Raw genomic sequence first — 24,585 nt, 5'->3', positions numbered from 1 at the left:
TGTGACTAAGAGTCTTACAGTTTTCAGAGAACTTGTGTTAGCATTTTTGGATAATTCATGTCTGAATGGCATACATGTAAAGACAACGATGTACAGATTTATGCCATGTTTTTGTATGCTATGTGGGAGTTAACATTAATATTGTTGTGGTTGTGTTGTAGTGTGGGAGTATGGGCATCTTAATGGTCACAAAATTTAAAAAAACAAACAAAAAAAACCCTATATATATATAAATCCAGGGTTATGTATTTTTAATATTCTAAACCTTAGTCTTGCTTATGCCTGGGTGCCTGTGTGGCCCTGAGAGATTTGAGCAGACTTGAGCTTGAGCGACGCGACACTGCACTACGGCACTGCCCACATGCTGAGTGTGCTCTTGAAAAAAATCGTTTTTTAATTGCTGTGTTAAACCGACGGCCCACAGCTCCACCTGAATGAAAGCAGATTATTGCTGGTGTAGTAAATGTGTTGCGCAGATTTTGTTTTGAATCTGATTTTAGATGTGAGAACTGAAATGAATTATGTCTGAACAGACCAACAATTCAGCAGACTTTGATTCTCAATAAATAAAGATGTTGCCATCTGAGGGTCATTTGATTATGCAGTGCCTTAAAGGAATTGCCCCACAATTTTTGTACTTTTATTTCACCCTGAGTCTTATAAGCTCCCAATATTCACATGCATTTGATCATTGAAATTTGCTGGACGATTACTTTTTCTAAAACTCTAATTGAAGTGTGAAAAAAAAAGAGACCTGGTCCAGTCCATTGTGTGCGGAGTAATAAAAGCCTCATCACATTCCTTCTGTGTTTGTGTGTGTGTTTGTTTATACTGTACATAGTGATGAAGAGGAAGTGCGTAAGTCTGTTTCGGAGTTGGCCGACAGCAGGACAGACTCTGCGTCCCACACTCTGAGGAGGATTACTAGCGGTGGGACTCCTCTAGTGTCTCTGGCTCAGCAGTCCAATGCTCAGGTCTACAAGAAAGGCTTCCTCGTTCGCAAGGTTCACGCCGACCCCGATGGCAAGAGGAGTACGTTTCCCTCCTCTGGCTTCCCTCCTATGCATGCACCACTGACCTAATAATATTGTGGAAAATGAATGTTTTATTTCCTTGTATGAAGTAGTATAATCACCTCACCCTAGTTATGATTATTTATTAATGCAGGTGGTTATATATTAATATAATTTTATGCATTTTCTCTTTTAACTATACCAATTTATTTTCACAGCGCCTCGAGGTAAGAGAGGATGGAAGACATTTTATGCCATCCTGAAAGGACTGGTCCTTTATTTGCAAAAGGTATTTGATTAATGGGATTAAATAGTTATAGTAATAGAATGCCATGCCAAGGTTTATGTATTTTTTTATATCCAAGCATCGACACTGAAACCATACAGAAATGTATTCTGCTGTTGTTGATGTTCTAAAGTTCACATCCCTTTTCTCTGATTGGTTTTCAGAGTGACTATGGCACTCCTAAGCAACTGTGTGATGAGGACCTGAAGAACGCTGTGTCCATCCACCACTCTCTAGCGATGAAGGCAGCAGACTACAGCAAGAGACCAAATGTGTTTTACCTGCGCACTGCTGACTGGAGGGTCTTCCTCTTCCAGGCCCCGTAAGCCTTCCACCATATGTGCAGAAATTAATGTTATTATTTTATTTTATTTTATTTTATTTTATTTTATTTTATTTTATTTTATTTTATTTTATTTTATTTGTTTGTTTGTTTGTTTGTTTGTTTTATTAAGCTGTTTAGTTGTTCTTTTAAACACAAATATGAGTGCCAAACTGATGAAACCTGTATTGCTTCAGAACACATACCGTAAAATATCCTGAAGGTAAAATGCTGATCGATTTCTCCATTAGATCGGTTGTATCGAAAACCATGGTGCATAGTGAATATTGAAGTTATTCCTACCGCAGAGCAGTTGAATTCTTAATTCTGGTCAACCAGAAAGTATTGATTCATTTTCTATAACAGCAGCTCTGACAATAATAGCAGCCTCGAGGCAAATCAGATGTTTATATTAACGTTCGACTATGCGATCGATCATATCCGTGTAAATAAATCGGGAAAAAATGTGTATAATTATTGATAGTGAAAGGTTCTGTAAGCATTTATGGAAGTCTGCAGTGTCAGTACTTTGGATATAAAATTACTGACACAGAAGAGTCTTCAGGATTGAGGGCTTTGCAGCTTCTCTGTAACATGGCGAACTGTGAAAATAAAGAGTATTCGTGTTTTTGGGAAAGACATTGTTAGCTTATTGCTGGCATCCCAAGTGACACACACACACACACACACACACACACACACACACACACACACACACACACACACACACACACACACACACACACACACACACACACACACACACACACACACAGATATGTACACACTCAGTGCCCTGACTTTTAGGTGTTGATTAAATGCAGAGCTCATAGTTGCCTTGTCACAGAGCTCCACCCAGATGGATGTTCTGTCATGTGGCTCTCAGGGGAACGGATTCTCTCCAGCCTGAGAGTCTGGCCTAGATAAATCTACTGAAACGTAGTCATGCACACTCAGAAATATACACTTGTATAGTTTTATGTTCCCGGCTAACAGAATTGCTTCATTTTTGGTGTTTAATACTCCGTAGCTGTTTGTAGTGCAGCATTCTGAAATGTCCATATTTATAGGTCTGCCCCAGCTCACGCCCTGATTCACACCATTACTCTGGGTCCATTAATGGAAAGGGTGTCAGTGATGGTGTGATTTATACAGAACAAGTTCTTCTGAACTTTTCTAGATACATAATTGCACTTCATCAAAACAAAAAGTCATGCACATTTGCAAAATTAGCACTCGTACAGTAGGTCTAAATCATTCCTGCTTGTTTGTTTCCCAAATGTTTGGTCTCATTACCAGCCTTCACACTGTAATTAACACTTATTATTTCTGTGTGTTATGCATTTTATGCGCAAATGACCCTGAGAAACAATAGCTATTCTGAATATGCTGGATCACACCCCAGTACACTTTGAACACAGATCTCCAAAAATCACTGATTAAAACATGTCCAGCTCTCAGTAAATCCAGCCTGGTTCAAGGGCAGCGTGTACAAATAAACCAATCTCGAATCGAACGTGTTATGTGCTTTACCACGTTTACATGTAAATTCTGCTGTGCTACATTCATGTCAGTTCATATTTATTATAACGCTTAAAATAAAGCAGTACAATACAACCAAACCTATCTATCATCACTCCCTGGAGTCAGTGTAGTCCTTATCTTTTCTTCATTCCTTGTGAGCTGCTCTCTTTTCTCTCTCAGCAATGCGGAGCAGATGCAGTCCTGGATCACGCGCATCAACACGGTAGCTGCCATGTTCTCCGCCCCTCCCTTTCCAGCCGCCATCGGCTCACAGAAGAAGTTTAGCCGACCTCTTCTACCAGGCTCCACCACCAAACTGTCCCAGGTATATTGTATATAGTTTCCTCAAATCTGTTAACGTCTTTTAATGTTTCATTCAGCCTTCTTTGTGTTCTATTTATCAAATGTTACCATTCTCAGCAAAATAGAAACAGCAAGAAGACTTTGTGTTCCACAGCAAATGATTCTGCTTCAAATGATCAGCTGGATACGCTGATACTATTTTTTAATTACTTTCTAAATGTATGTACATTAAGATTACAGTTGCCTCTTTATAGGATATACACAAATATTTCACAGTAGTAGATTTTGTATGTAAAGAATAAAAAAGATGTGGCATCCTTTTATAGGAGTATAATAAAACAGAGTTAACTAGAGTTAGCACTCTAGTAATACTAGTTAATGAATTAGTTATTAATTAACACTAGTAATATTTGATTTAGTATTGACTCCCCAGACAGTTTATTCTCTTGTAGCTAATTCTTGATATCACTTATTTAATACAAGCTTTTCTTTTGTTGCAGCATTAATTTTACCAGGTTTTCTGCAAAGTCTTGTGTCCTTGAAGATGTCTCTGTTTTACTCATGACTAGAGCACAGACACTAGAGACTTAAATCTCTAAATCTCTGCGAAATAAATCTCTACTCACAGAAAACATAACTATTAAAACAATTAAATGTTATTATTTTTATGTACATTTTATATATATATACATATATATAAATTCAGCACATTGACAGCTTGCTTGTTACTACATCGTTAGTACATTTACACTGTTTTATTGGTACTTTTTGACTATAAAAACAAAAGGAATTAATCAAAATCTGTGTCTGGCAGCCGGCACGTTTGTTAAAGCTGCTGTGAAAAGAAAATAAATCACCACCCACTGATCAGATTATAGAACAGTTTATTAAACACATTATCATCAATCTGTCTGTTTTACACTGATTTCAGTGTATAGTTGAGTGTTTAGGCTGATTGAGCTAATATTAGTCGTTGCCCTTGAAAATTGAAATTTTAGGGTGTGCAAGTATACCTGTTATTTTCCCTTATTCTCTGGTAACTTTCTGTTTAGGAGGAGCAGGCAAAATCTCATGAAATGCGCTTCAGGATCGTGTCCACTGAGCTGCTGGAGCTGCGCACTTTTCCACAGGAGAGGAAGCCCAAAGGGAAGGAGCAAGAAGAGGCCAAGCAGAGGGAGGAGTACTTGGAGTTTGAGGTGAGGCGTCCTGCTGAAGGGGATTTAATTTTCCTTTAACTCATCATCTTCTGCTTCTGGGTGATGCCAAACAGTGGGATTCTAAATCATTACAGTATACAGTACAGGTGTAGAAACAGTAGACCGTACAGTGTGTTGGAATGATGTTCAGTATGAACAAGTTTTCAATAAGAGTCCTGGGATGAGTCTTTAGAACTTTAGAACTAGAGCAGCAGTTCCTCAGCTTAAAGTATCCAGGTGAGATGATCTACATTTGACACACATGTCATGTTTGTCTAATTCTTTAAGCCTTATGTGAGTTTTAGTTGTTTAAGTTCATGAAGAAGATCTCAAATCGTTTAAATTCTCATCACAGCTGTCCGTTCATCTTTTAGAAAACCCGCTACGGGACGTACGCCATGTTACTCAGAGCAAAGATTCGCATGGGTGAGTCGGATCTGACAGCGTTCGAGGCTCGTTTGTTTACCGATGGCACTCTGCAGCGCACCAGCTCCAGCCCTACGCTGGCACACGACACCAGCCACGCCAGCGCCAGCAGCTGCAGCTCCAGAAGTAAGAAGAGCAGCCAAAGTGAGGGCCAGAGACACAAGCCAGCCGTGAAACAGTGAGTCCACTATCCAGGGCGCTTGATAGATGCTTTATGGTGCTCCTGATCCAGACTGAAGGCCTGAGTATAGAGCATCGATATGAGGAAAAATAATGGCAGTTTGTTCACTACACTGCAGTGGCCGCACACGGCGTGCACTCGGCTCGAGCAGTGCTGGAGGATGTGATCAAAGGTGCAGCTTAAAGCTGGGGATGAGTAGTCACCTCACTTCCTCATGAAAGCATGTTGTTGTGGCCAGTGAATGTAAAACAGGCCTACGGAAGGCAGAGGAGTGTGAATACAGTATAGCCATCCTCCCTTTATCTTTATTACCATTATAGCCTGGCTTTATACTTCTCTTAGCTTAACCTGTATGGTGTATAAAAGGCATAGACTACTTAAAACGTTTTTGTGCATCTTTTTGTCCGATTTTTTATTTTTTTTTTGCTCAGACAACATACAAGAGTGTTCACCGCAATGGAGATTCTTTTTCTAACCGTTGTTTGGAGACGAAAATCAGAGTATCTTCACTACCTTATTTACTAATTTACTTTTTTTCTTTTTCTTGCTTGAACATATTTTTACATAGGATAATGTACATGTATAGATTTTTGGAAATCATCTTTTGAGCATGCTTGTGATGTAAAGACAGTTCTTTCTTTGCATTCCCAGTGTATGTTTTGTATGTTTTTTGTTTGTGTGTGTGTGTATTGGTTTTTTTTTTGTTTGTTTGTTTGTTTTTTTTACCTGAAAGCACACTACAACAAAAATTATTCATTTTGAGCCATTCTCGAAATGGGGTCTGGGAATCCCAGGGGTCCGTAACGTATAGCATGGGGGTCTAAATTGTCTTTTGTTTTGTTTTGTTTTGTTTTGTTTTGTTTTGTTTTGTTTTGTTTTGTTTTGTTTTGTTTTGTTTTGTTTTGTTTTGTTTTGTTTTGTTTTGTTTTGTTTTGTTTTGTTTTGTGGAACCTCATAAACTTAAAAACAAACAGGTTATCATTATTTTAAAAAATAAATAAAAAATAAAAAAATCGAGATGTAATAAATCCTTCTGCTGTCGAAAGAAATTAAAAAATAATCACCATAAATAAATAGCCCAAATATATTATGCTGGATTATGTATGTAAAATAAATCTGTCCTAAGAGGCTTCACATATTTTATTCACAGTTAAAGAAATGTTTGAGAACCCCAGGATTTAAGATAGGAGTGTTGTGTAGACATACAGGTAACACCAGCAATTAGTGTTTGTGAGGATTGTGTATGCATTATGTATACTGACTGTGAATGTGGATGTCTGATAAACACAGATTAGACAGGAAAAAAAAAGGAACGTGTTTCTACTGATGACCTTATTGTGTGGCAAAGACATTTTTTCTCAGGCTCCTGTTTTCAAATACCGCAGTGATGCCACTTTTTTGCTGCAACAAGGGGGCAGTGGAGGACAGATAACCTGTATTACCTCAGCTGTATTGGAAAACAATTATTTATGTCGAGCTTAAAGGAATAATAGCACACGTATTGAGGCAGACACTTATGTGATTGAATGTCTGTGAAGTGTTTCTTAATCATGTATTTTCTTCATAGCAGGAACTAAAGAATCCGATATATTGTAAAACAAAACAAAACAAAAAAATGTTACCAGGTAGGTCACAAAGAGCTATAATGACTGTTAGAGCTACAATCTGAAAACAAGCATACAGACTGCTGACAAGTTAAAGGAAAATAACAGTGAATCTGGATCAATTCAGTTTGTAATTCGAAGGTCCTGCGAATTAAACTTCCAATCATTAGTCCAAAATGTTAACTTTCTAAGACCCTAGGCATTTTGCATGCAAGGTCGCTTACACATATCGGCTGCAGGCAAAAAAGTGAGTTCAATTCATTATATATTTTACTTTTATTCTCTGATGAATCATTCCTCTCTATCCTTATGGAGTGGTCTTGACATATCCGCAGGGCACAGGAGCACACTGAATGGTATGTTGAGGATGAAAAGGTTGTAAATTGTTTACTATGACCTTCACGCTTAGCAGATCTCAACCCAGAGGAACTCCTATGTAATAATCTGGAACGACGTGTTATTACATCTGTAATATCGTTTAGAAACATGATGATCATCTCTCCAGTAAACAGAATGTGTGCCAGGTTACACTGAAGCTGTTTAGGCAGGTCATTGTGGCCCGACACACTAAAGTTTTTCCTTTCATTTGTCACCTGTCTGTATTAAGACTGACTTAAGACCTAAATCACGATCTATAGCACTTAATTCACGATGCCCCAATGCACTTTGGGTAATGTTTGTTCAGGCTTTAATGAATGACGTGAGATCTATTTATATATTGTGGAGATTTATAATTCATGTCTTGCTGAGTATGTGTTTAAGATGAAATGTTTTGACTTTGACAAGTTTTCCAGTGTTTTTACAGTGAGCACTGAGCAGCTCAGTGGCACCACAGTGGTCTACTGTACGTTTTAATACTGTAACTTTTTATGTTAGTTCAGTGTTTGCTTGTAATTTTACATACTGTATTATGTTTCAGATGCTCAATAATAAAACCGTTATGCTCTATTGTTTGGATGTTTTGGAGGCATATGTGTGTGTGTGTGTATATATATATATATATATATATATATATATATATATATATATATATATATATATATATATATATATATATATATATACCCGTAGTATTATATTTGAAATTTCCAAATATTAAGTTTTTAAGTTTTAACTTCGAGTTAGGGTTAGAGAACAAAAAATGGAATTTGCCCCTGCTTTGACGTGTCGAGGTTCAGCTTTGAATTGTTTTTGCTATGTCACACTGCACAGTGTCAAGTGGTCACAGAGGTAGACACCGAGCGTGCTGTAGTTTTTTGCTTTTAGGGGCAATATATACAGACAAATTCGGTCTATTTTATCCCAACAGAGAGAAAAGATTCTAAAAGCGAATAGTGTACTGACTCATTTTATATCAGACCCATGGCAATAAAGAAACACATTTGGTTATACTGCATTTGCTAGATGCCCTTATACAGAGCAACTTACATTTCTTATCCCGTTTTATAAAATTGAGATTTAAGGGCCTTGCACAGAGGCCCAAACTTGGCAGCATGGTGGACCTGGGATTCAAACTCATGACCTTCCGACCTGTAGTCTAACGCCTTAACCACTAAACTTCCACGTCCCCCTAAATGGTAAAAAAGGTCATGATTTAAAGACTGACATCCCAAATAAGAGTAAACAATTATTTGCCTTCAGTAGCTCAGGGTTGTTGAGGATAAAGAGCCTTTCCAGGGGCAATAGGAGAGAGAATTAACCCCAGATGGGATGCCAGTCCACCTCATTTAGCATAACCAATCTGGCAACCTGTATGTTTTTCGACAGTCGGAGGGAGTCAGTGACAACAGGAACAACAGACTACAGGTAAAGATTTTTTAAATATATTTATTTCAATGAAGGAATGAAAGCAAACACTTAGATGTGCCATGTTTCAAAAAACACAAATCAAGCATGGCTCTATTGCACAGGTATATAGCTGAAAAACATATCTCATATAAATACACAGTATTAGTAATGAACTAAAATCAAAGCTTCGGCAAACAGAAAAATGCTTGTGAATCTGACACACATATAGACGAACTCATAGAAAGAAGAAAGAAGATCGTAATTGCAATCTAGGATACCAGGGTAACTGCAAATATTACATCCGTGATACTGAAGATGGGTAATATCTAAGTATCTTCATTTTTATAACTTCCACAAACTGCGAATATGTTACAGACGGCGAGTTGAGCACCAGTCATACCTCTTCTGAGTCTCTCTCAATACTGAGAGATCTGTGTGTAAATCCAGGTTGTCAGTTTCTCACAGTGACAAGCTGAGGACAAGTTTCCATCAGGTTGATGATAAAGCATCAAACAAAATCAGTTTGTTTCATGGAACTGCGCTGCTCAGTCATTTGCCACACCTGGAGTGTCCACCTCCTGACTGACAAAGCCACTGTCCACCTTTGTATCTAGGAGAAGAGGGAACATGCAGTGTAAGGCCTGCAGCAGCTATAAATTATCATAAAGAAGTAAGAAAAAATGTCTGGTTTGGTTGTTTAACATGATCTAATATCCTAGTCTGATTGTTGATGGTAAGAAAGTGTCATACCTGTGCTTTGCTTGTCCTCACTGAGCTGCCTGTTTCTCAGAAATTGGGCCCCGTCCGTCAGCCCGAGACTCTGCAGTGCATCCACCAGCCCCTCTAACGGACCATTGCTTAACTGTTGTCACACACATATAGGGCAGAGTAAGTAACATATACACGCAAACCAACATCACCTAATAGTGTTAAGTGTTAAACTGTAGAAAAAAGTATGAAATGTTTTCCTCTCTGAAACATCACCTCTCGACTGACGTGTTACAAACTGTGTCTCACCTGGTAGTTTTCTAGAAGCGTCTGGCAGGGTGACGGGCTGTCTTGGAACAGTTTTGCCAATGTAAGCATTCCTAGCTTCTCTGCCAGCTCTTTCCATGACACTTCGCATTTGTTGAGGATTCCACACAGCTTACTGACGGTTTCGGTGTCCAGAGGTTGGTTCACTGCACAACGGTTCAGTTAATATAGTTTGATATTTTAGAATGCCTGTTATTAAGAAGGCTTGATACAGAAAGCTGGAACAACACTTACCATCTTCAGTGCTCTTTTTTGTCTTTTTGGGTAAAATGTGACTCGGCTTGGGACTATCCAACAGATCTCGAACCTGTATAAGAGAGCGGTGTGAGTATTTGACAACGCTGGATTACACAGTCACAGTAACTCTGCACTCTGCATATCTCACCTTCTGACAGTTGGCCAGGTCAAAAGGAGTATGTCCGACTGCTGGTCTCTTGCGTGGGTTGATTCGCCTTCTCTCTGATGATATCGACATATCTTGTATGTGCATTTCTAAGACCTGTTCATCTAGCCCTTCTACGCTGTCTCTCCTCACATCCTGGTCTTCCTCATCAGAAGACGAGGAGCTACAGAAGAGTGGCTCATCATTCTCCAGTTGTTTATCTGCACCTGAAGAGAGAAGAGTTCATTATTAGACAACCTATGCAAACTAACCTCTCTTTGATTCGCCAGTGAATAAAGTCTGGGATGAATATGTTTTAGTTTACCTGCTGCTACGAGCATGGAGCAAAGGGGTGGAGAGCCAAGACTGGCAGCCAAGTGCAGTGGAGTGTTTCCTCCAAAGGTACATGCGTTAATGTCAGCTTTCAGCTGCAAGAAATTCAGAGAGTCATGAATCCTGACAAATCACTTCATAATAAACCTGATCTATGCTCATGATATAACTTGCATCATATATTCTGGGATATTTACCAAGTTTTCCATTGGCCAATTCCAACTGCTAGCTAACTTTCTCCTATCATAAATAACTACCAAGAGCTTTGCTGATTGTTGCTACTAGGTTTTTTGTTTGTTTGTTTTTTACAGCTAGCAATCTGGAAGTGTGAGGTCTAAGTGTGCTTCCACAACACTGCTGTTCATGTAATATCAGAAAGTTAGGCTATACTCCAAGCTAATTTCACACTGATATCACCCAGGTTTGAACTGGCAGTGTCCAGACAATAAGGTGACATCAGACTGTTATGTTTAGACTGTTAGACTACTTATGACTACTTATGACATGACTTTAGCACCACTTATGATTCTTCATCGTTACAAGCAGGGGCGGTTCTAGCCCTTTTTTAGGGTGGATTCAGCCCCCCTGTCTGTGATCTCAGCCACCCTAAAACTAGAAGGATAATTTCAAAATTTCAAAAATAAAAAATAAAAATGACGTTAAAATGCAGGACATGTCGTCGATGGGAAAGAAAATTATTTATCAGTTTGATCCAAGAGCGAATTTTTTTTACTTTGCTTTTACGCGCGTGCATTATAGTCTTTCAAAAGTGCGTCATCATCTGTCTGCTTTATTTGAACGGAGAAGCACAGGCATGTGCACATCAGTTAATCGGCGAGAAAGCCGCAAAGACGGTTATAATGTTTTTACTGGTCTTTGCCTTGTGAATATTTTTTTTATTAATGACTGCATTCATTGGACACACTGTTCGTAGAGAATGCACACATACCGTGTGCCGTGTCAAGACTGGCATCATTACATCATGCATAAAATTTTGGTGTCCACTTTTGCCATTTTAAACAATACCATAACTTTGGCTTACTATGTAGTCATATAATATATAATATAAAGCTCTTCTTGTTTTAAATTCTCACTGAAGGCTAAATCCCCTAAAGATGAAACCCTAGAACCGCCCCTGGTTAGAAGGTTCTAATTGCACAAATACCTCAGTGATGAGAATGCAGGAAACTTTGAAAAGATTCTCTTTAACAGCCAGATGTAGTGCTGTGCAACCGCTCTTCTGTTCAGGCATGTTGATCTTGGCACCAGCCTCCACCAGCACACGCAGGCAACGCTCGCCTCCTTTTCTGACAGCCAGATGCAGTGGGTATAAACCTGAGTGTGCAAGAAAAAGGCCAGAAATTCAGCCAAGAGATAAAAGTGGCACTGTGCAGCATTAGAAAGCCAAGTATAGCTACATGAGATGCTAATGAGAAGAAAATCATGATCACATAGATCTATAATGTGAAATATACAGTAATGGTACATCTAGTTATCACCTCTCGGCAATGGAGCGCATCTGCAACTCCAAAAATATGTAATATTTGTGAACTATTAATATTCTAGTTTACAAAGAGGAACGTAACCCTGTGGTACATGACTTCATAAGAAAACTCAGTTTCTCCTCAAGCTTTGTTTTGCACCTTTATAAAAAATGGCCTCTTTACTTTTTCCCCAATGGCTGAAGTCATGGACCTCATATTGGAGTAATCCTGAATGAAATGCTGGATCCTTACCTGAGAAGTCAGCAGTGTTCAGCAGGTGAGAATGGTGCTCTCCTAGCATGCTAAGAAGCGCTCTGAGAATGGTTTCGTCTCCGGAATGAGCGGCCAGATGTAACGCCGTCCGTCCGTCCCTGTCCAGTAAGGCAGGGTCGGCACCTACTTTTAACAAGATCTCCACCAACTTAGGCTGCTGAGTGATCACAGCCAAATGCAGCGGGGTCTGGATGGGAGGAAGTCACAATGAGTTATGAATTGAATATGCTATAATGTCACTCTAAGCTTTAGTAAAATTTTAGCATTAAATTGTTTGAGGAGTGATTTGAGTGTGTAGAGAATGCTCAAGGCAGATGTTTCATGCATTCCATTACAAATCAAGACATTCTGTATTTTATTTGTGAGCTGTTTTTATATCAGTTTACGTCGGGTGTGTGTGAGTTTGTCTCATTTTCCCCCCCGAATTCCTCTTTATGCTGTCTAATGATATAAAACACTTCCTCCGTCTACTTTCACAGACAGAGGCAATATTTAGCATGTAGACGGTGGACAAATACGTTGCTATCTTATCTCTGTGAACTTTCATTCAAGGTCATTTAAAGGTTACATATACAGCACAAAGAAATACGGAGAAACAATCGGATCGTCCTCTTCGTCATTCTGAAGCTTGTTGCCAGAAAAGTGTACTGAGAAGCTAAGAGTGTTGTGGTAATTACCTGGCTGAGGTGGTTGAACTTGTTGATGAATTTGAATTGTGGAGTGTTTATGATGGTCTGAATAAGCTTGTTGGCCACTGCGGGCTGCTGGTGGATAATGGCCAAATGTAAGGGCCTGGAAAACACCACAACATGGAAACTTTAGAAACTGTTGAGGGTTTATCTGATAATCATGTGCGCATTACATTAAAAAAAAAGAAGAAAAACATACGCATACAGAAGATTAAATATTTAAAATATTATGAGCTAAAAAAAAACACTTTTTAATGACTAAATGATTCAAAGAATTTTCAGGAAACCACCAGTATGTACAAAAAAAAAAAAGAGACTAAATAGACTCACGTGTCTCCGTTCTCGTCCTGCACTCCACAGAGTTGTCTCTGCATGGCCAAGAGGTAGCGTACATCCCCTGTGCTGCAGTAGTTCAGCAGAGCCTTAGCACTGTGTGTGGCCGCTGCAGTGGACTGTTTCTGTAGAGCCGAGGCTGAAAAACACAGCGTGAAGTGATGTCGGTTAGAGCAAACGCAGCCTTAAAGCTTTAAAACTTTGTTCACAGGAGGGAATTTTTCACTAGGTAACAAAGATTAGAGCTACTGATCCGATGCTCACCGATCTGAAAGAGCTGCTGCTTTGCTGTTAAGCTGGTGGGTGTCTCATGCTGTTGTTGTTGCTGTTGGCGTTCCTGGGCCTTTTCTGGCTGTAGAGCAGATTCTGTCATTAGTGTGCCTCCTGCAAATCCAGTACAGCTGCCACCATAATGGGTGATCGAATCCAAAGGACTAAACGGAAATCCTGCTGAAATGAAATAGGTATGTTTCAATGTTCAACTTTTCTTTGCGCTTCAGTCATCTAAGCCGTTACAGTACGGCTCGTCTTGTCATATTTTGAGCGTATGAAACGTTCGCTACATCCTCATTTACTCAAATAATCTGTTTCTGTCACTCTTTTTTTGCATCGTAAGCTGTTAAAAATACATATCCTCAATTAAAATAAAAACTCTTCCATTTACCAGAAAGGGAAAATGAAAAGATGTCTGCTTTTGTCTACACACTCTCGCTTTAGTTACTGACAGAAAATTACTGCCTCTTTTACTGAGTAACATAGGAAAAGATGAGCTAAGGAATTTATATCAGTTTCTTTAAGTCTGTTATGTCGAAAGCTAAAAAGTCACCTGGTGATTATGTGATTATTGAGAACTGTAATTATTCTGTGTTTGTAAAAGTAGTCAGTTTCTAACAGTAGAGATTTTTCTTTTTTAAATGTCCTAAGTCAGCATTAGTTGAAAGACAAAATTTTTTTTTTTTAAAGTTGATATCATAATATAATGAGATCTATATAATGAGGCCATACAGTACCTCCGTATATTCCTCCTCCTCCTCCACCACCACCTCCAGGACCGCCGAAGCCCCCAGCTCCTCTGCCCAGACCCCCTGCTCCACCCTGCGGCCCCCGCCAGTTGTCATACTGCTGAGGAAGATTCTTCATCTTTTTCCGCATAACCTCCTCTTTATCTGAGAACACAATATCACGACGTGAATATTCTTAATCTCAATCAAACAGTCTGCGTGAGGCAGGTTGGACAAAATGGATGGGTTTAGCAGATTTTTAGACTGACCTTGATATTGTGGGAAGTAAGTAAACTGTTTGGGCTCGCTGCAGTCTCCACCCTTCTTCCTCTTGAGTTGCAGAAAGACAGTGACGGGTCGTGAGATCTCTTTGTGATAGGGTGGCGTCCTAAAGACTATGGCATACTGGAAGAGGGCGGAGGCGCACCGTGTAAGTGATAAAGTTCAGCTGCTGGATAAATAACACTGTACTTTCCACCAGGATGTTTAAAAAAAAACCACCTAAAAATCCATCTTAATCACAAATGAACACTAAATGATGAGTATGTGCAATCAAGATCCTTTCCGAACTACAAGATAAACAATAATCCTTTCATTAACGCACCTGTTTGTGTACATCAGTCGGAGAGAAATCTCCGAACGCTTCCCAGCCCCCCTCCTCCTCCTCCTCGTAGAAACGAATCTCAATATCATCTAGAAGCAGGAACACATGTGTCACAATCAGCCTTTTACAGAAATGATGTCATTATGCACCAGTCTACAGAAAAAGTGCTTGTACCTTTCTGAACTTTGTCGCACAGCAGGAAGATCTCATCCCCTCCAATCACCGAGCCACAAGTTTTATCCATGCGTGAGATCTTGAGATTGGATGCGTTGGGAGATTCTGGAAAGAAGTTGAGTCTTTAAACACCGACACCATCTGACAACAACTAAGAGTATGTTGAAAAGACAAAAACCTACTGCTGTCGTAGATGGGGTTGGAGACGACCGGTTTCAACGCTCTGGTGAATCCACCGTGGCTGTCCTTAAGGTAAGCAGTGAACTTTAATCTCACTATGTTTAGGTCCATGTTCTTGCCCAGCTCTTTGGCTTCTCGGCCAATAGCCTGCTCTTCTGCATCTGTACCATTGAAAATAAAGAGATTTCACTTTGATTTCTAATCTCAAAAATCTTCCTATGAATCAGGAAGGTTCAGATACATAAAATAACAACACAAACCCTTAGAGTTCTTCATGCTTTCAATATGTAAAGACGTGAAAGGTGATAAAAGGCATGAAAACTACATGTATTAAGCTTGGCTCACACAATGCGATTTTGGCCATGATTTGGTCATCTGAGACAAATTTTGAAAATCCTAGAATCTAAAACTTCTACAATCCAATCTTTGGGTGACTAAAATCCAGTCTTTGCCCGCAGGTTTGAGATGGACACAGACAGCCGATTAATGGCAGTTTTTTCCCCTGATGAAGTTCTGGCAGTGTCAGAAGGCTTCTTCGGGTTGTTTTCGTTCGCTGCTACCTGCCATTTTAGCGAGTGAACGGGGGTCTGAAAGTGTCACAAATCGATGCAGTAAAACCCTGGAAAAGATTGTCTTGTGTACATCCGAATTTCACGCGTCTTTACTGCCGTACGGTCTGACATGATGTCATCTGAGATCCTACAGTGTGACATGGGGATTATGTTCGTACAGTCTGACAAGCAACAATTGTGAAGGATTATGAAATATCTCACAGTGTGAGCCTGGCTTTAATTACAAAAACCAGGAGGTTTATAAATGTACTCCTTGGGACTTTTCATACATACGTTCTCATAAATGTACAGTACATCTGAAGGGAAAAATATCCATTTATTGTTCTGATTTTGTTTTCCTGACCATCCTGACTTGCTCACTGTTTGTTAGCATTAGAAATAATCGCTCAATAGCATTCCTCACATTTTGCAACTGATATTTTGCAGTACAAATAAATGACACAGAAATACTACTAGATTTTTGCTATGCTATTTAAGAGAGTGACAGAGTAAGACAGAGCAAAGAAAGAGGAAGAATATGAGTCAAGTCCACAGCTGTGTGATCTCGCCCTGCTTGTAAAGAGCTGTATCTTACCGCTAAAATGGTAACCAGGTTGCTTCGCTCTCTTTTTCTCTTTCTTTAGTCTCCTTGTCAGAACTTCTACCACTCCTCTTTTAGTGACATGAAGTATACCCAAATTGCTGAACCTGAAAAAAAGAATACAGCAAAAATCTAATCAAAACATTTTGATTAAATGGACATTTTTTTCTGATTTAAACAATGAATCTGGACATCAAAAGAGTTTTCCTCCTAAGTGCACACTTACTGTGCCGTGAGGTCGCTGGGACCCACATCTATGCTGCAGGTTCCGTTCTCATTACACTGCTTTCCAACGAGGCTGTGTGCATGGACACGAGGGGGATCGGTGTGTGTGACGAGCTGCACCTCGACCCGAGCATGACCCACGTAGTTACACAACTGATTAAACAATACAATGCATCGATTATTATTAGTATTACCAGTAATATTGTTGTCAGTCAATCATTTGCATATAATTTTATTCTACTGAAATAACAGGATATTAGCGAAACGTCTCATACGTGTGTGTTTGTGTAGAGTTTGTCACCTTAACAGTGGGATACGTCCTCCTGTTCCTCTCACTGGAAGCACCTGGTAAACCCCCATGAGATGGACCCTCACACTCGTAACGAAACCGGAAGCCTCTCTGTACACGTACACACAAGCAAACACACACGCACACACACAAGCACGTACACACGCACACGTACACACACGCACACACACACACACACACACAGTGTTACAAGAAGAGTCAAGCTGCACTTTATGATTAAAGATGATCCTAAGAAGTCAAAATAAGAAATCATGGGAATTTCCCTTGAACATTGCCATATAATCACAAGACACATAATGTAAGACACATTATGCCACATGGTTTACTGTCTTACACTTATTCATTTTCTAGAAATAAATGAACACATTTTCAAATTCATTATGAAAAAAATCCATGCGTGAGATACTATCTTCAGATAATATAAGCACTATTATTTAAATGTTTGTACAGTAAATATTGAATATATTGTTTGATTAAAAAAAGTAATACAATTTTTACTAGACTAATTTTTTAAATTATCATTTTTGTTTTTAAATATGTTTATATTATATACATTCTTTTTTAAATCACTGTTAGTGTTATTACTGTGTTTGTGATAATCTTATTTCTCTGTATGTTGCTACTAGATGCTTGAATTTCTTCCAGGATCAAAAAAGTATGTATGTATGTATGTATGTATGTATGTATGTGTGTATGTATGTGTGTGTGTATGTATGTATGTGTGTATGTATGTGTGTATGTGTGTGTATGCGTGTGTGTATGTGTGTATGTATGTGTGTGTATGTATGTGTGTATGTGTGTATGTGTGTGTATGTGTATGTGTGTATGTATGTTTGTATGTATGTATGTATGTATGTATGTGTGCATGTGTGTGTATGTGTGTATGTATGTGTGTGTGTGTGTGTATGTATGTGTGTATGTATGTGTGTATGTATGTATGTGTGTATGTATGTGTGTGTGCATGTGTGTGTATGTATGTGTGTATGTGTGTGCATGTGTATATGTATGTGTGTATGTATGTGTGTATGTGTGTGTATGTATGTGTGTATGTGTGTGTATGTAAGTGTGTATGTGTATGTGTGTATGTATGTGTGTATGTGTGTGTGTATGTGTGTGTATGTACTGTATGTGTGTATGTATGTGTGTATGAGTGTGTGTATGTGTGTTTCTATCTATCTATCTATCTATCTATCTATCTATCTATCTATCTATCTATCTATCTATCTATCTATCTATCTATCTATCTATCTATCTAAATGTCTTGAGCCATGTTGCCTTCAATCACATTATCCTTCTGCAATAATAACTTCATTACACAGCTAAAGCTCTTTATTCATTTTAAGGAATGTCTGCTTACTTGTTTAGGCTCCTCAATTATCTGCAAGTAAGGTCCATTAACTGAAACAAAGAACAACTGTGTCAACACCACTGAGTGATCATTTCTGGTCATTTACAGAATCTTCAAATACACGTGCATACAACATGTGCCTCAAAATGTTCTGTGCCGGTTTACTCACCTGTTTCTGGAACAAAGGGTTCATTTTTTATCTCAAACGTGGGCATTAACTGGTGATAGGAGACGTCCATCACAAACTGTGAAAATTACAGACTTGGTTTTAAAAACATGAAGTGTTTAGAATAGAAATATGGAGCGAACCATAGGCCAATGCTACTCAGGCTAAAGCGTGTTCAGTGCTTGATAATGATGTAAGCCTCCAACTCATACGATCACAAACGTCTCTTAGCTGGTGTGGGATGTTGTGATGATTTGCGGTTCAGTTACCTCATGTACAGTAAGCAATAGAAGGTGGGGATTTGTTTAGGTTTCATCTGGACAGAGAACTATAATTTTTATGCTTAAGTTCAACATCACTATTTATTCACTAACTCAATTATTCATGTCTTATTTATAGCCATGATCGAATCACTAGTATTTAAGCATTAAAATGCATCTTTAATCACCATTCTGTCCGATTAGTTGCTTATCTGGACATTTTAAAGCAAGAAATTGGCTCAGACAGTTTAGATCTGAAATCTAGACAGTCATGCTGCGTTCAGCCAGCCATATTCGGAGTAGCACTAGCCTTTGGTAAAACAGTACAAGCACACAGTAAAAGTGAGTGGCAAAATAAAAAGCCTTACCTCGTTGCTGTCAAACATTTTTATTCCGTACTGACTTTCGTCCATGCTGTAATGTAAGAGAAGCAGAGTCGAGTGTTAACCAGGATATAGATTTAGAGTACAAAATCTCCCTAGAGCTCAGAAAGAACCTTGATCAGTCATGCCTGTGATTCAGAGAAGACTGCTCGAGTTTTTTTACACACTGCTCTGACTGTTCCTCTAAATTCCCTCCTGCCTTTCCCCATCTGACTAACCCAATCTATCTAACAAAACCTGAGATTAAGGCCTTCCCCATTTAATGTAGCAGGTCGTCTAGTTTAGCAAGGCCTAGGATGAGGTTAGTTTCACTTTCTAATAGGCAGAAATGCGTATGCAGTTGTGTTTTTCTCCCTGAGTCTGTCTCTCAGCTTCTCTCTCTCTCTCTCTCTCTCTCTCGCTCTCTCACACACACTCTTCACCCTCCCACCCTTGTGTGCATGCGTTACTTCCAGGAAGTATGGCAGTGAATAAACATAGAGGAAAGCCCCAAGAATACCAGCTCAGTGCTGCCTCTGATGTCAGAAGCTGAGACTCATATACACACGGTTGAAGCACAGCTTGGTCAGCTTGGTGTTTCCACATCAAGAATTTTTAAAACTGGGCTGCTTTTGTGTGACTAATACAGTGAAATTTGTACAAAATCTAGGCTGATTTGCCAATGTGTTTGTTAATAATTATAAACATCATTGCTTGAAATTTCTGTTCTGTCCTGCTTGGGTAAAAATAAAATCTTATTAAAAGTAGTGAAGTATTCACACACTATGAATCTGTATGGGAAATGAGATCAAATACAGTCCATTTTGCCAGGTTAAATGAAAAATGTGATAATGAGTGCTGTAAATAAAAATCAAATAGAGAAAACCCAAAACACCTAGATTTTTCTGTCAAATCAGAAAAAAAGCTTATAGAAATGTGTCTGGGGCCCTGTCCTTGTTTGTTATACAGTATATGTCAAACCCTACTACCGAGTGTTTACCTGCCAGAAAGAAATCGAAATTAGAAGATGCCTACAGAACATAAGGGTTGTCTTTGTCCAAACCTGATGAATAATCCAAATTCACATACAGTGTACATTGAGGGTGGATTAGAAATCTCTACAGTATTTTATGATTTAACATTTTTGGACATTTGGGTGGTTTTGGAACATTTGTTTGTGTGGAAATTATCACACTGATCTAGAAATATTTTATGTACCCCAGTGACTTTTACATTCCCAAAAATCACAAAACTTTATTTCCCTAAATTTCCCTATTGGGGCTTTTAGTTCAACCTAAATTGGTGAAGCAAAACATGGTGATAATGACTCTTTTAACAGGAAGAGAAAAAAAAATCCAATGAGGTGGTACATATTTAAATGAACATCTCTCATTCAAAGAATTAGTGTTGCAGAATTAGTCACCTTCCAATTCATATTATTTGAGTACAGACTCTCTAGTCTTTACAAGGGAATTGCCCCCAAATCTTTTCTCTTCAGTTGTGTGCAGACCCAAATCCCCAAACTGCGTGTTGTTTTAAACATTCTTCATAACTAAATGGTGTCTTGTAACATAAGATTTCATGTCATATATTTACAAAGAAGCTATGTTTAAACTAAACCTTAAATAAAGGATTAGATACACTTTTAAAAACTAAAACTGAGTAGGTTCTAGTTCAGCGTACAAGATGATTGTCTGTGTGCAAAAAAACTAAAAAAAAAAACTCATTATGTTAACAGCCATTCAAAAGTAACCCTTTAGATGGACATCTATCTTACAATACCTGCTGTATAAACATGTAATTTTCTAGCTTTTTTTGCCACAGGAAGTTGTACTTATGCAAGCTGCACCATCCGATATCAATAACCACAACAGAGAGGATTCTGGGAATTAAGTATCAGTATGACCCATTTGCACAGAAAACAGGTGAGCTGGAAGACCAGAAGTTTCTAATCACTGAATTAATCATGTGCAGTTATGATGGTGCAAAAATCTACTTATACCCAGGGATAATGGGTATAATGGTTATGATGGGAAAATGCTTGCAGACTAGCATTTTGATGAAAATACTAGGGATATTTGTACACACTTCAAGCCATGTTTCTTAGTTATTTACTCCTTGGTTATGTATAAATCCAAAGAAACCTGTTTAGATTAACATGCAAAACATCTACATACAACACTGTTGCACTATGTCTATAATATAATTTATTAAACACATAAATACACAATGTACACACATATGCTTGTTTATGCAACTGCCTACACTCTTTCTGTCGATAATATACACTTTCATTATGAAAGAGACAAGATTTCTAGAACAATCTACACAATCGCTGGTCACTGTTTGTAGGACTCCTGCCAGACTGTTGCAACATGCATGTTTGTCAAAATGACCAAACTGACTCCAAATTTCTAACTGACGCCATTTGCTGTTTCTCGTGGTGTCAAAAGGTCTGAGACTACAATTTAAATATCTTTGACCTTAGAATATTTTTCTCCATTAAATTATTATCATTATTATAGCGAGAATTGCACTACTGAAAAGGTATGCAAATCTGCGATATTGACCATATTAACTAGACTAGATTTTCCCTTCCATTTAAGTGTGAACATTTTTTTAGACAACACTTCAATGGACTTGACCTAAGATGGATCATCAGATTGTACTACACAAGTATATGCCAGGTCAAAAAGCACACTGCCATTCGAGTAAAAGGAAAACATAGTGAAAAACTACAGAAGCCTAAAATTCACACCAATAGATCTGAGACTATACTTTTTCCTCTAGTTGTTGCTGATTGTATCAATTGTAATGAATAATGCATGAACGTAAAAAAGAATGCATAATAAACACTTTTTTACTTGTGCTCTCAGACGTTTGGACCCGTCTGTATATCTGTTACCATTCAAATGATGTGTAACAGTATAAAAGTTTAAATCTGATTAAAGTCATTAAAAATGGTCTGTACCTCAGAGCTCCGGCCATGCTGAGAACCGCCGTGCAAATCCACAAATGAGCTGAGGGAAATTCACACAAAAATGTTTTACACACTTATTGCTTCCTGTGGATGTTATTCCCCCTCTTCCCCACAAATAAGTCAAAAAGGACCTGGTGGTTAAGTCCAAGAAGTTCACAGACATTGTCAGGGAATTTCCAGCTGCCCCACACCTACCAGTGCAGCTTGGCTTGAACTGTCTAATAACATTATGCTCTTCTTTTTATGCACAAAACGAATAAGTTTTGCACAAAACGTATAAGGTTTAAAACGTATGTTAAATGACGTATGTTCACTGACAGACACTGTTTTCCACAGAATCAGCATCAGGTAAATATATAGGTATGCATACAGTTGGCTCGGTCACAAATCCTATCTGTACTAGGGTACGAAGAATAAGTGGACAAGTTCAGACACAGTGTTTTCTATGTATGGCAGTATACAATACAAGCAGTAGGAATTACTGAGTATTATTTAGCATTAATTTTTAATCCATGCATCATCACTTAAGTAACTAATTAATCAATTAATTGTTACCCAGTTCATTAATTAATTATTAATGCTAATAGAATTATAAAAGCATGTTAATATGCATCAGTGTGCCAATTTTACACAAGATTATTTCAAATGGACCATTAGTCCAGGTATCAGTGCAGTTTTTCTCTACACAATAAGTATTGCACTTAATAAGAGTTCATATATAAACCAAAACAATAGTTTATTATAGGCACAGGGACACTCACCTGTATCAGATCACAGATTAGTTGCTGCTATCTTTATTTTTGAAGGGGAAAAAAATAAAACAAATAAAGTTAGAAATCTCTGTTATGCTGAAGAAAGTATCATTCTGTCATCCTTACAGTCTGAGCTGGTTATGGACTCAGTCTTAATGTGAATGAACTCTATAGCTTGTAGCAACCATATACTCGAACTTGGAAAGCCCCGGACTCTGATGGGGGAATTCCTAAACCACGTGACCTCCGAGCAACTATACGATTGGCGCTTACATACAGCCTTATTTGCATATGTTCCCAAACTTCCGCTCTTGTGTCAAGTACGTTAAGAGTGTCGTAAGAGTGTCAGTGACTGTAAATCAAACAAAAAAGTATTTATAATAACGTATACAGGAAGTTATATATCCTTTTCAATTTGCATTGATGGAAATAAAAAGAAAAAGTGTTTTTTTTTTTTTTTTTTTGGGGGGGGGGGGGGGGGGAATTGGGGGGTTACAATCATTTTGTTACCCAGAGTTTGGGTTATATAGTATATGTTACCCAGAGTTTGGGTTATATAGTATATGTTACCCAGAGTTTGGGTTATATAGTATATGTTACCCAGAGTTTGGGTTATATAGTATATGTTACCCAGAGTTTGGGTTATATAGTATATGTTACCCAGAGTTTGGGTTATATAGTATATGTGAGCCAGAGTTTGGGTTATATAGTATATGTGAGACAGAGTTTGGGTTATATAGTATATGTGAGACAGAGTTTGGGTTATATAGTATATGTGAGACAGAGTTTGGGTTATATAGTATATGTGAGACAGAGTTTGGGTTATATAGTATATGTGAGACAGAGTTTGGGTTATATAGTATATGTGAGACAGAGTTTGGGTTATATAGTATATGTGAGACAGAGTTTGGGTTATATAGTATATGTGAGACAGAGTTTGGGTTATATAGTATATGTGAGACAGAGTTTGGGTTATATAGTATATGTGAGACAGAGTTTGGGTTATATAGTATATGTGAGACAGAGTTTGGGTTATATAGTATATGTGAGACAGAGTTTGGGTTATATAGTATATGTGAGACAGAGTTTGGGTTATATAGTGAGACAGAGTTTGGGTTATATAGTATATGTTACCCAGAGTTTGGGTTATATAGTATATGTGAGCCAGAGTTTGGGTTATATAGTATATGTGAGACAGAGTTTGGGTTATATAGTATATGTGAGCCAGAGTTTGGGTTATATAGTATATGTGAGACAGAGTTTGGGTTATATAGTGAGACAGAGTTTGGGTTATATAGTATATGTTACCCAGAGTTTGGGTTATATAGTATATGTGAGACAGAGTTTGGGTTATATAGTATATGTGAGACTGAGTTTGGGTTATATAGTATATGTGACCCAGCATTTGGGTTAGTGCAGTATATGTTACCCAGAGTTTGGGTTATTATTAGTGTATGTGTAAATGCAAATTATATAGTATATGTGAGCCAGAGTTTGGGTTATATAGTATAGTATATACATTTTTAGTACTGTATGCATGACTGCATGTTTTCTGTTTATATGACATTTAGGACATTCTGATGATTTACTTTAAATTTTTATTTTTTAGTTAATCATGTACTTTAGGATTAGTTTTAAAAAAGAAAGAAACAAATGCCTTTCTTTTACATTACCTCAAGTGAAGTCAGGTGATGCAACATCCTGTTGAAATTGTGACATGAGGATTCTTCCAAATATTTTATAGGGGACAAAATGTTTAACAGGCTTGTGTAAATGTCATAGGACACTAAGATGTACATTTTTCATAACCTATGATGGACAATGGATGACTTGTGAAAAATCATTAGATGTTTAATGGGTTAACAAAATGAACACAAAGAGAATTTTTTATTTTATTTA

The 24,585-nt window shown here is 38.0% G+C and overlaps 2 protein-coding genes across 4 annotated transcripts in view; one reads left to right on the top strand and one right to left on the bottom strand.

Moving 5' to 3' along the window:
- psda (pleckstrin and Sec7 domain containing a) overlaps positions 1-7,803 on the top strand; it is a 31,582-nt gene extending 23,779 nt beyond the window's left edge. Inside the window, exons 11-16 of the mRNA XM_027175014.2 lie at positions 842-1,032; positions 1,232-1,302; positions 1,464-1,621; positions 3,326-3,470; positions 4,501-4,644; positions 5,019-7,803. Coding sequence (XP_027030815.2) covers positions 842-1,032; positions 1,232-1,302; positions 1,464-1,621; positions 3,326-3,470; positions 4,501-4,644; positions 5,019-5,252 — 943 coding nt within the window. The 3' untranslated portion in view covers positions 5,253-7,803. The remainder of the gene's footprint in view (positions 1-841; positions 1,033-1,231; positions 1,303-1,463; positions 1,622-3,325; positions 3,471-4,500; positions 4,645-5,018) is intronic.
- An 859-nt stretch (positions 7,804-8,662) lies between these two features.
- nfkb2 (nuclear factor of kappa light polypeptide gene enhancer in B-cells 2 (p49/p100)) lies at positions 8,663-22,858 on the bottom strand. 3 transcript variants are annotated; one of them, XM_027175026.2, is made up of 24 exons: positions 22,696-22,858; positions 21,926-21,974; positions 18,961-19,006; positions 18,336-18,411; positions 18,176-18,216; positions 16,810-16,908; positions 16,510-16,661; positions 16,278-16,390; positions 15,134-15,292; positions 14,952-15,056; positions 14,778-14,866; positions 14,443-14,578; positions 14,183-14,338; positions 13,437-13,622; positions 13,170-13,311; positions 12,828-12,942; positions 12,130-12,337; positions 11,559-11,728; positions 10,386-10,488; positions 10,064-10,287; positions 9,913-9,985; positions 9,661-9,824; positions 9,394-9,505; positions 8,663-9,253 (listed from the first exon to the last, which is right to left on the bottom strand). In XM_027175026.2, exons 2-24 carry the CDS (start codon positions 21,940-21,942, stop codon positions 9,189-9,191), a joined length of 2,751 nt encoding a protein of 916 aa, XP_027030827.1. In that variant the 5' UTR covers positions 21,943-21,974; positions 22,696-22,858; the 3' UTR covers positions 8,663-9,188. The 3 variants fall into 3 exon arrangements, with proteins under 3 accessions (XP_027030827.1, XP_027030828.1, XP_047668817.1); XM_027175027.2 differs by having other exon boundaries at positions 13,437-13,619; XM_047812861.1 differs by lacking the exon at positions 21,926-21,974.
- Between the last annotated feature and the right edge of the window lie 1,727 nt (positions 22,859-24,585).

Source organism: Tachysurus fulvidraco, chromosome 4 (genome assembly GCF_022655615.1).
Source record: "Tachysurus fulvidraco isolate hzauxx_2018 chromosome 4, HZAU_PFXX_2.0, whole genome shotgun sequence".
Classification (NCBI taxonomy): Eukaryota; Metazoa; Chordata; class Actinopteri; order Siluriformes; family Bagridae; genus Tachysurus; species Tachysurus fulvidraco.
Note: the sequence above shows the minus strand (reverse complement) of the source record. Positions and strands in the feature narration are given on the sequence as shown.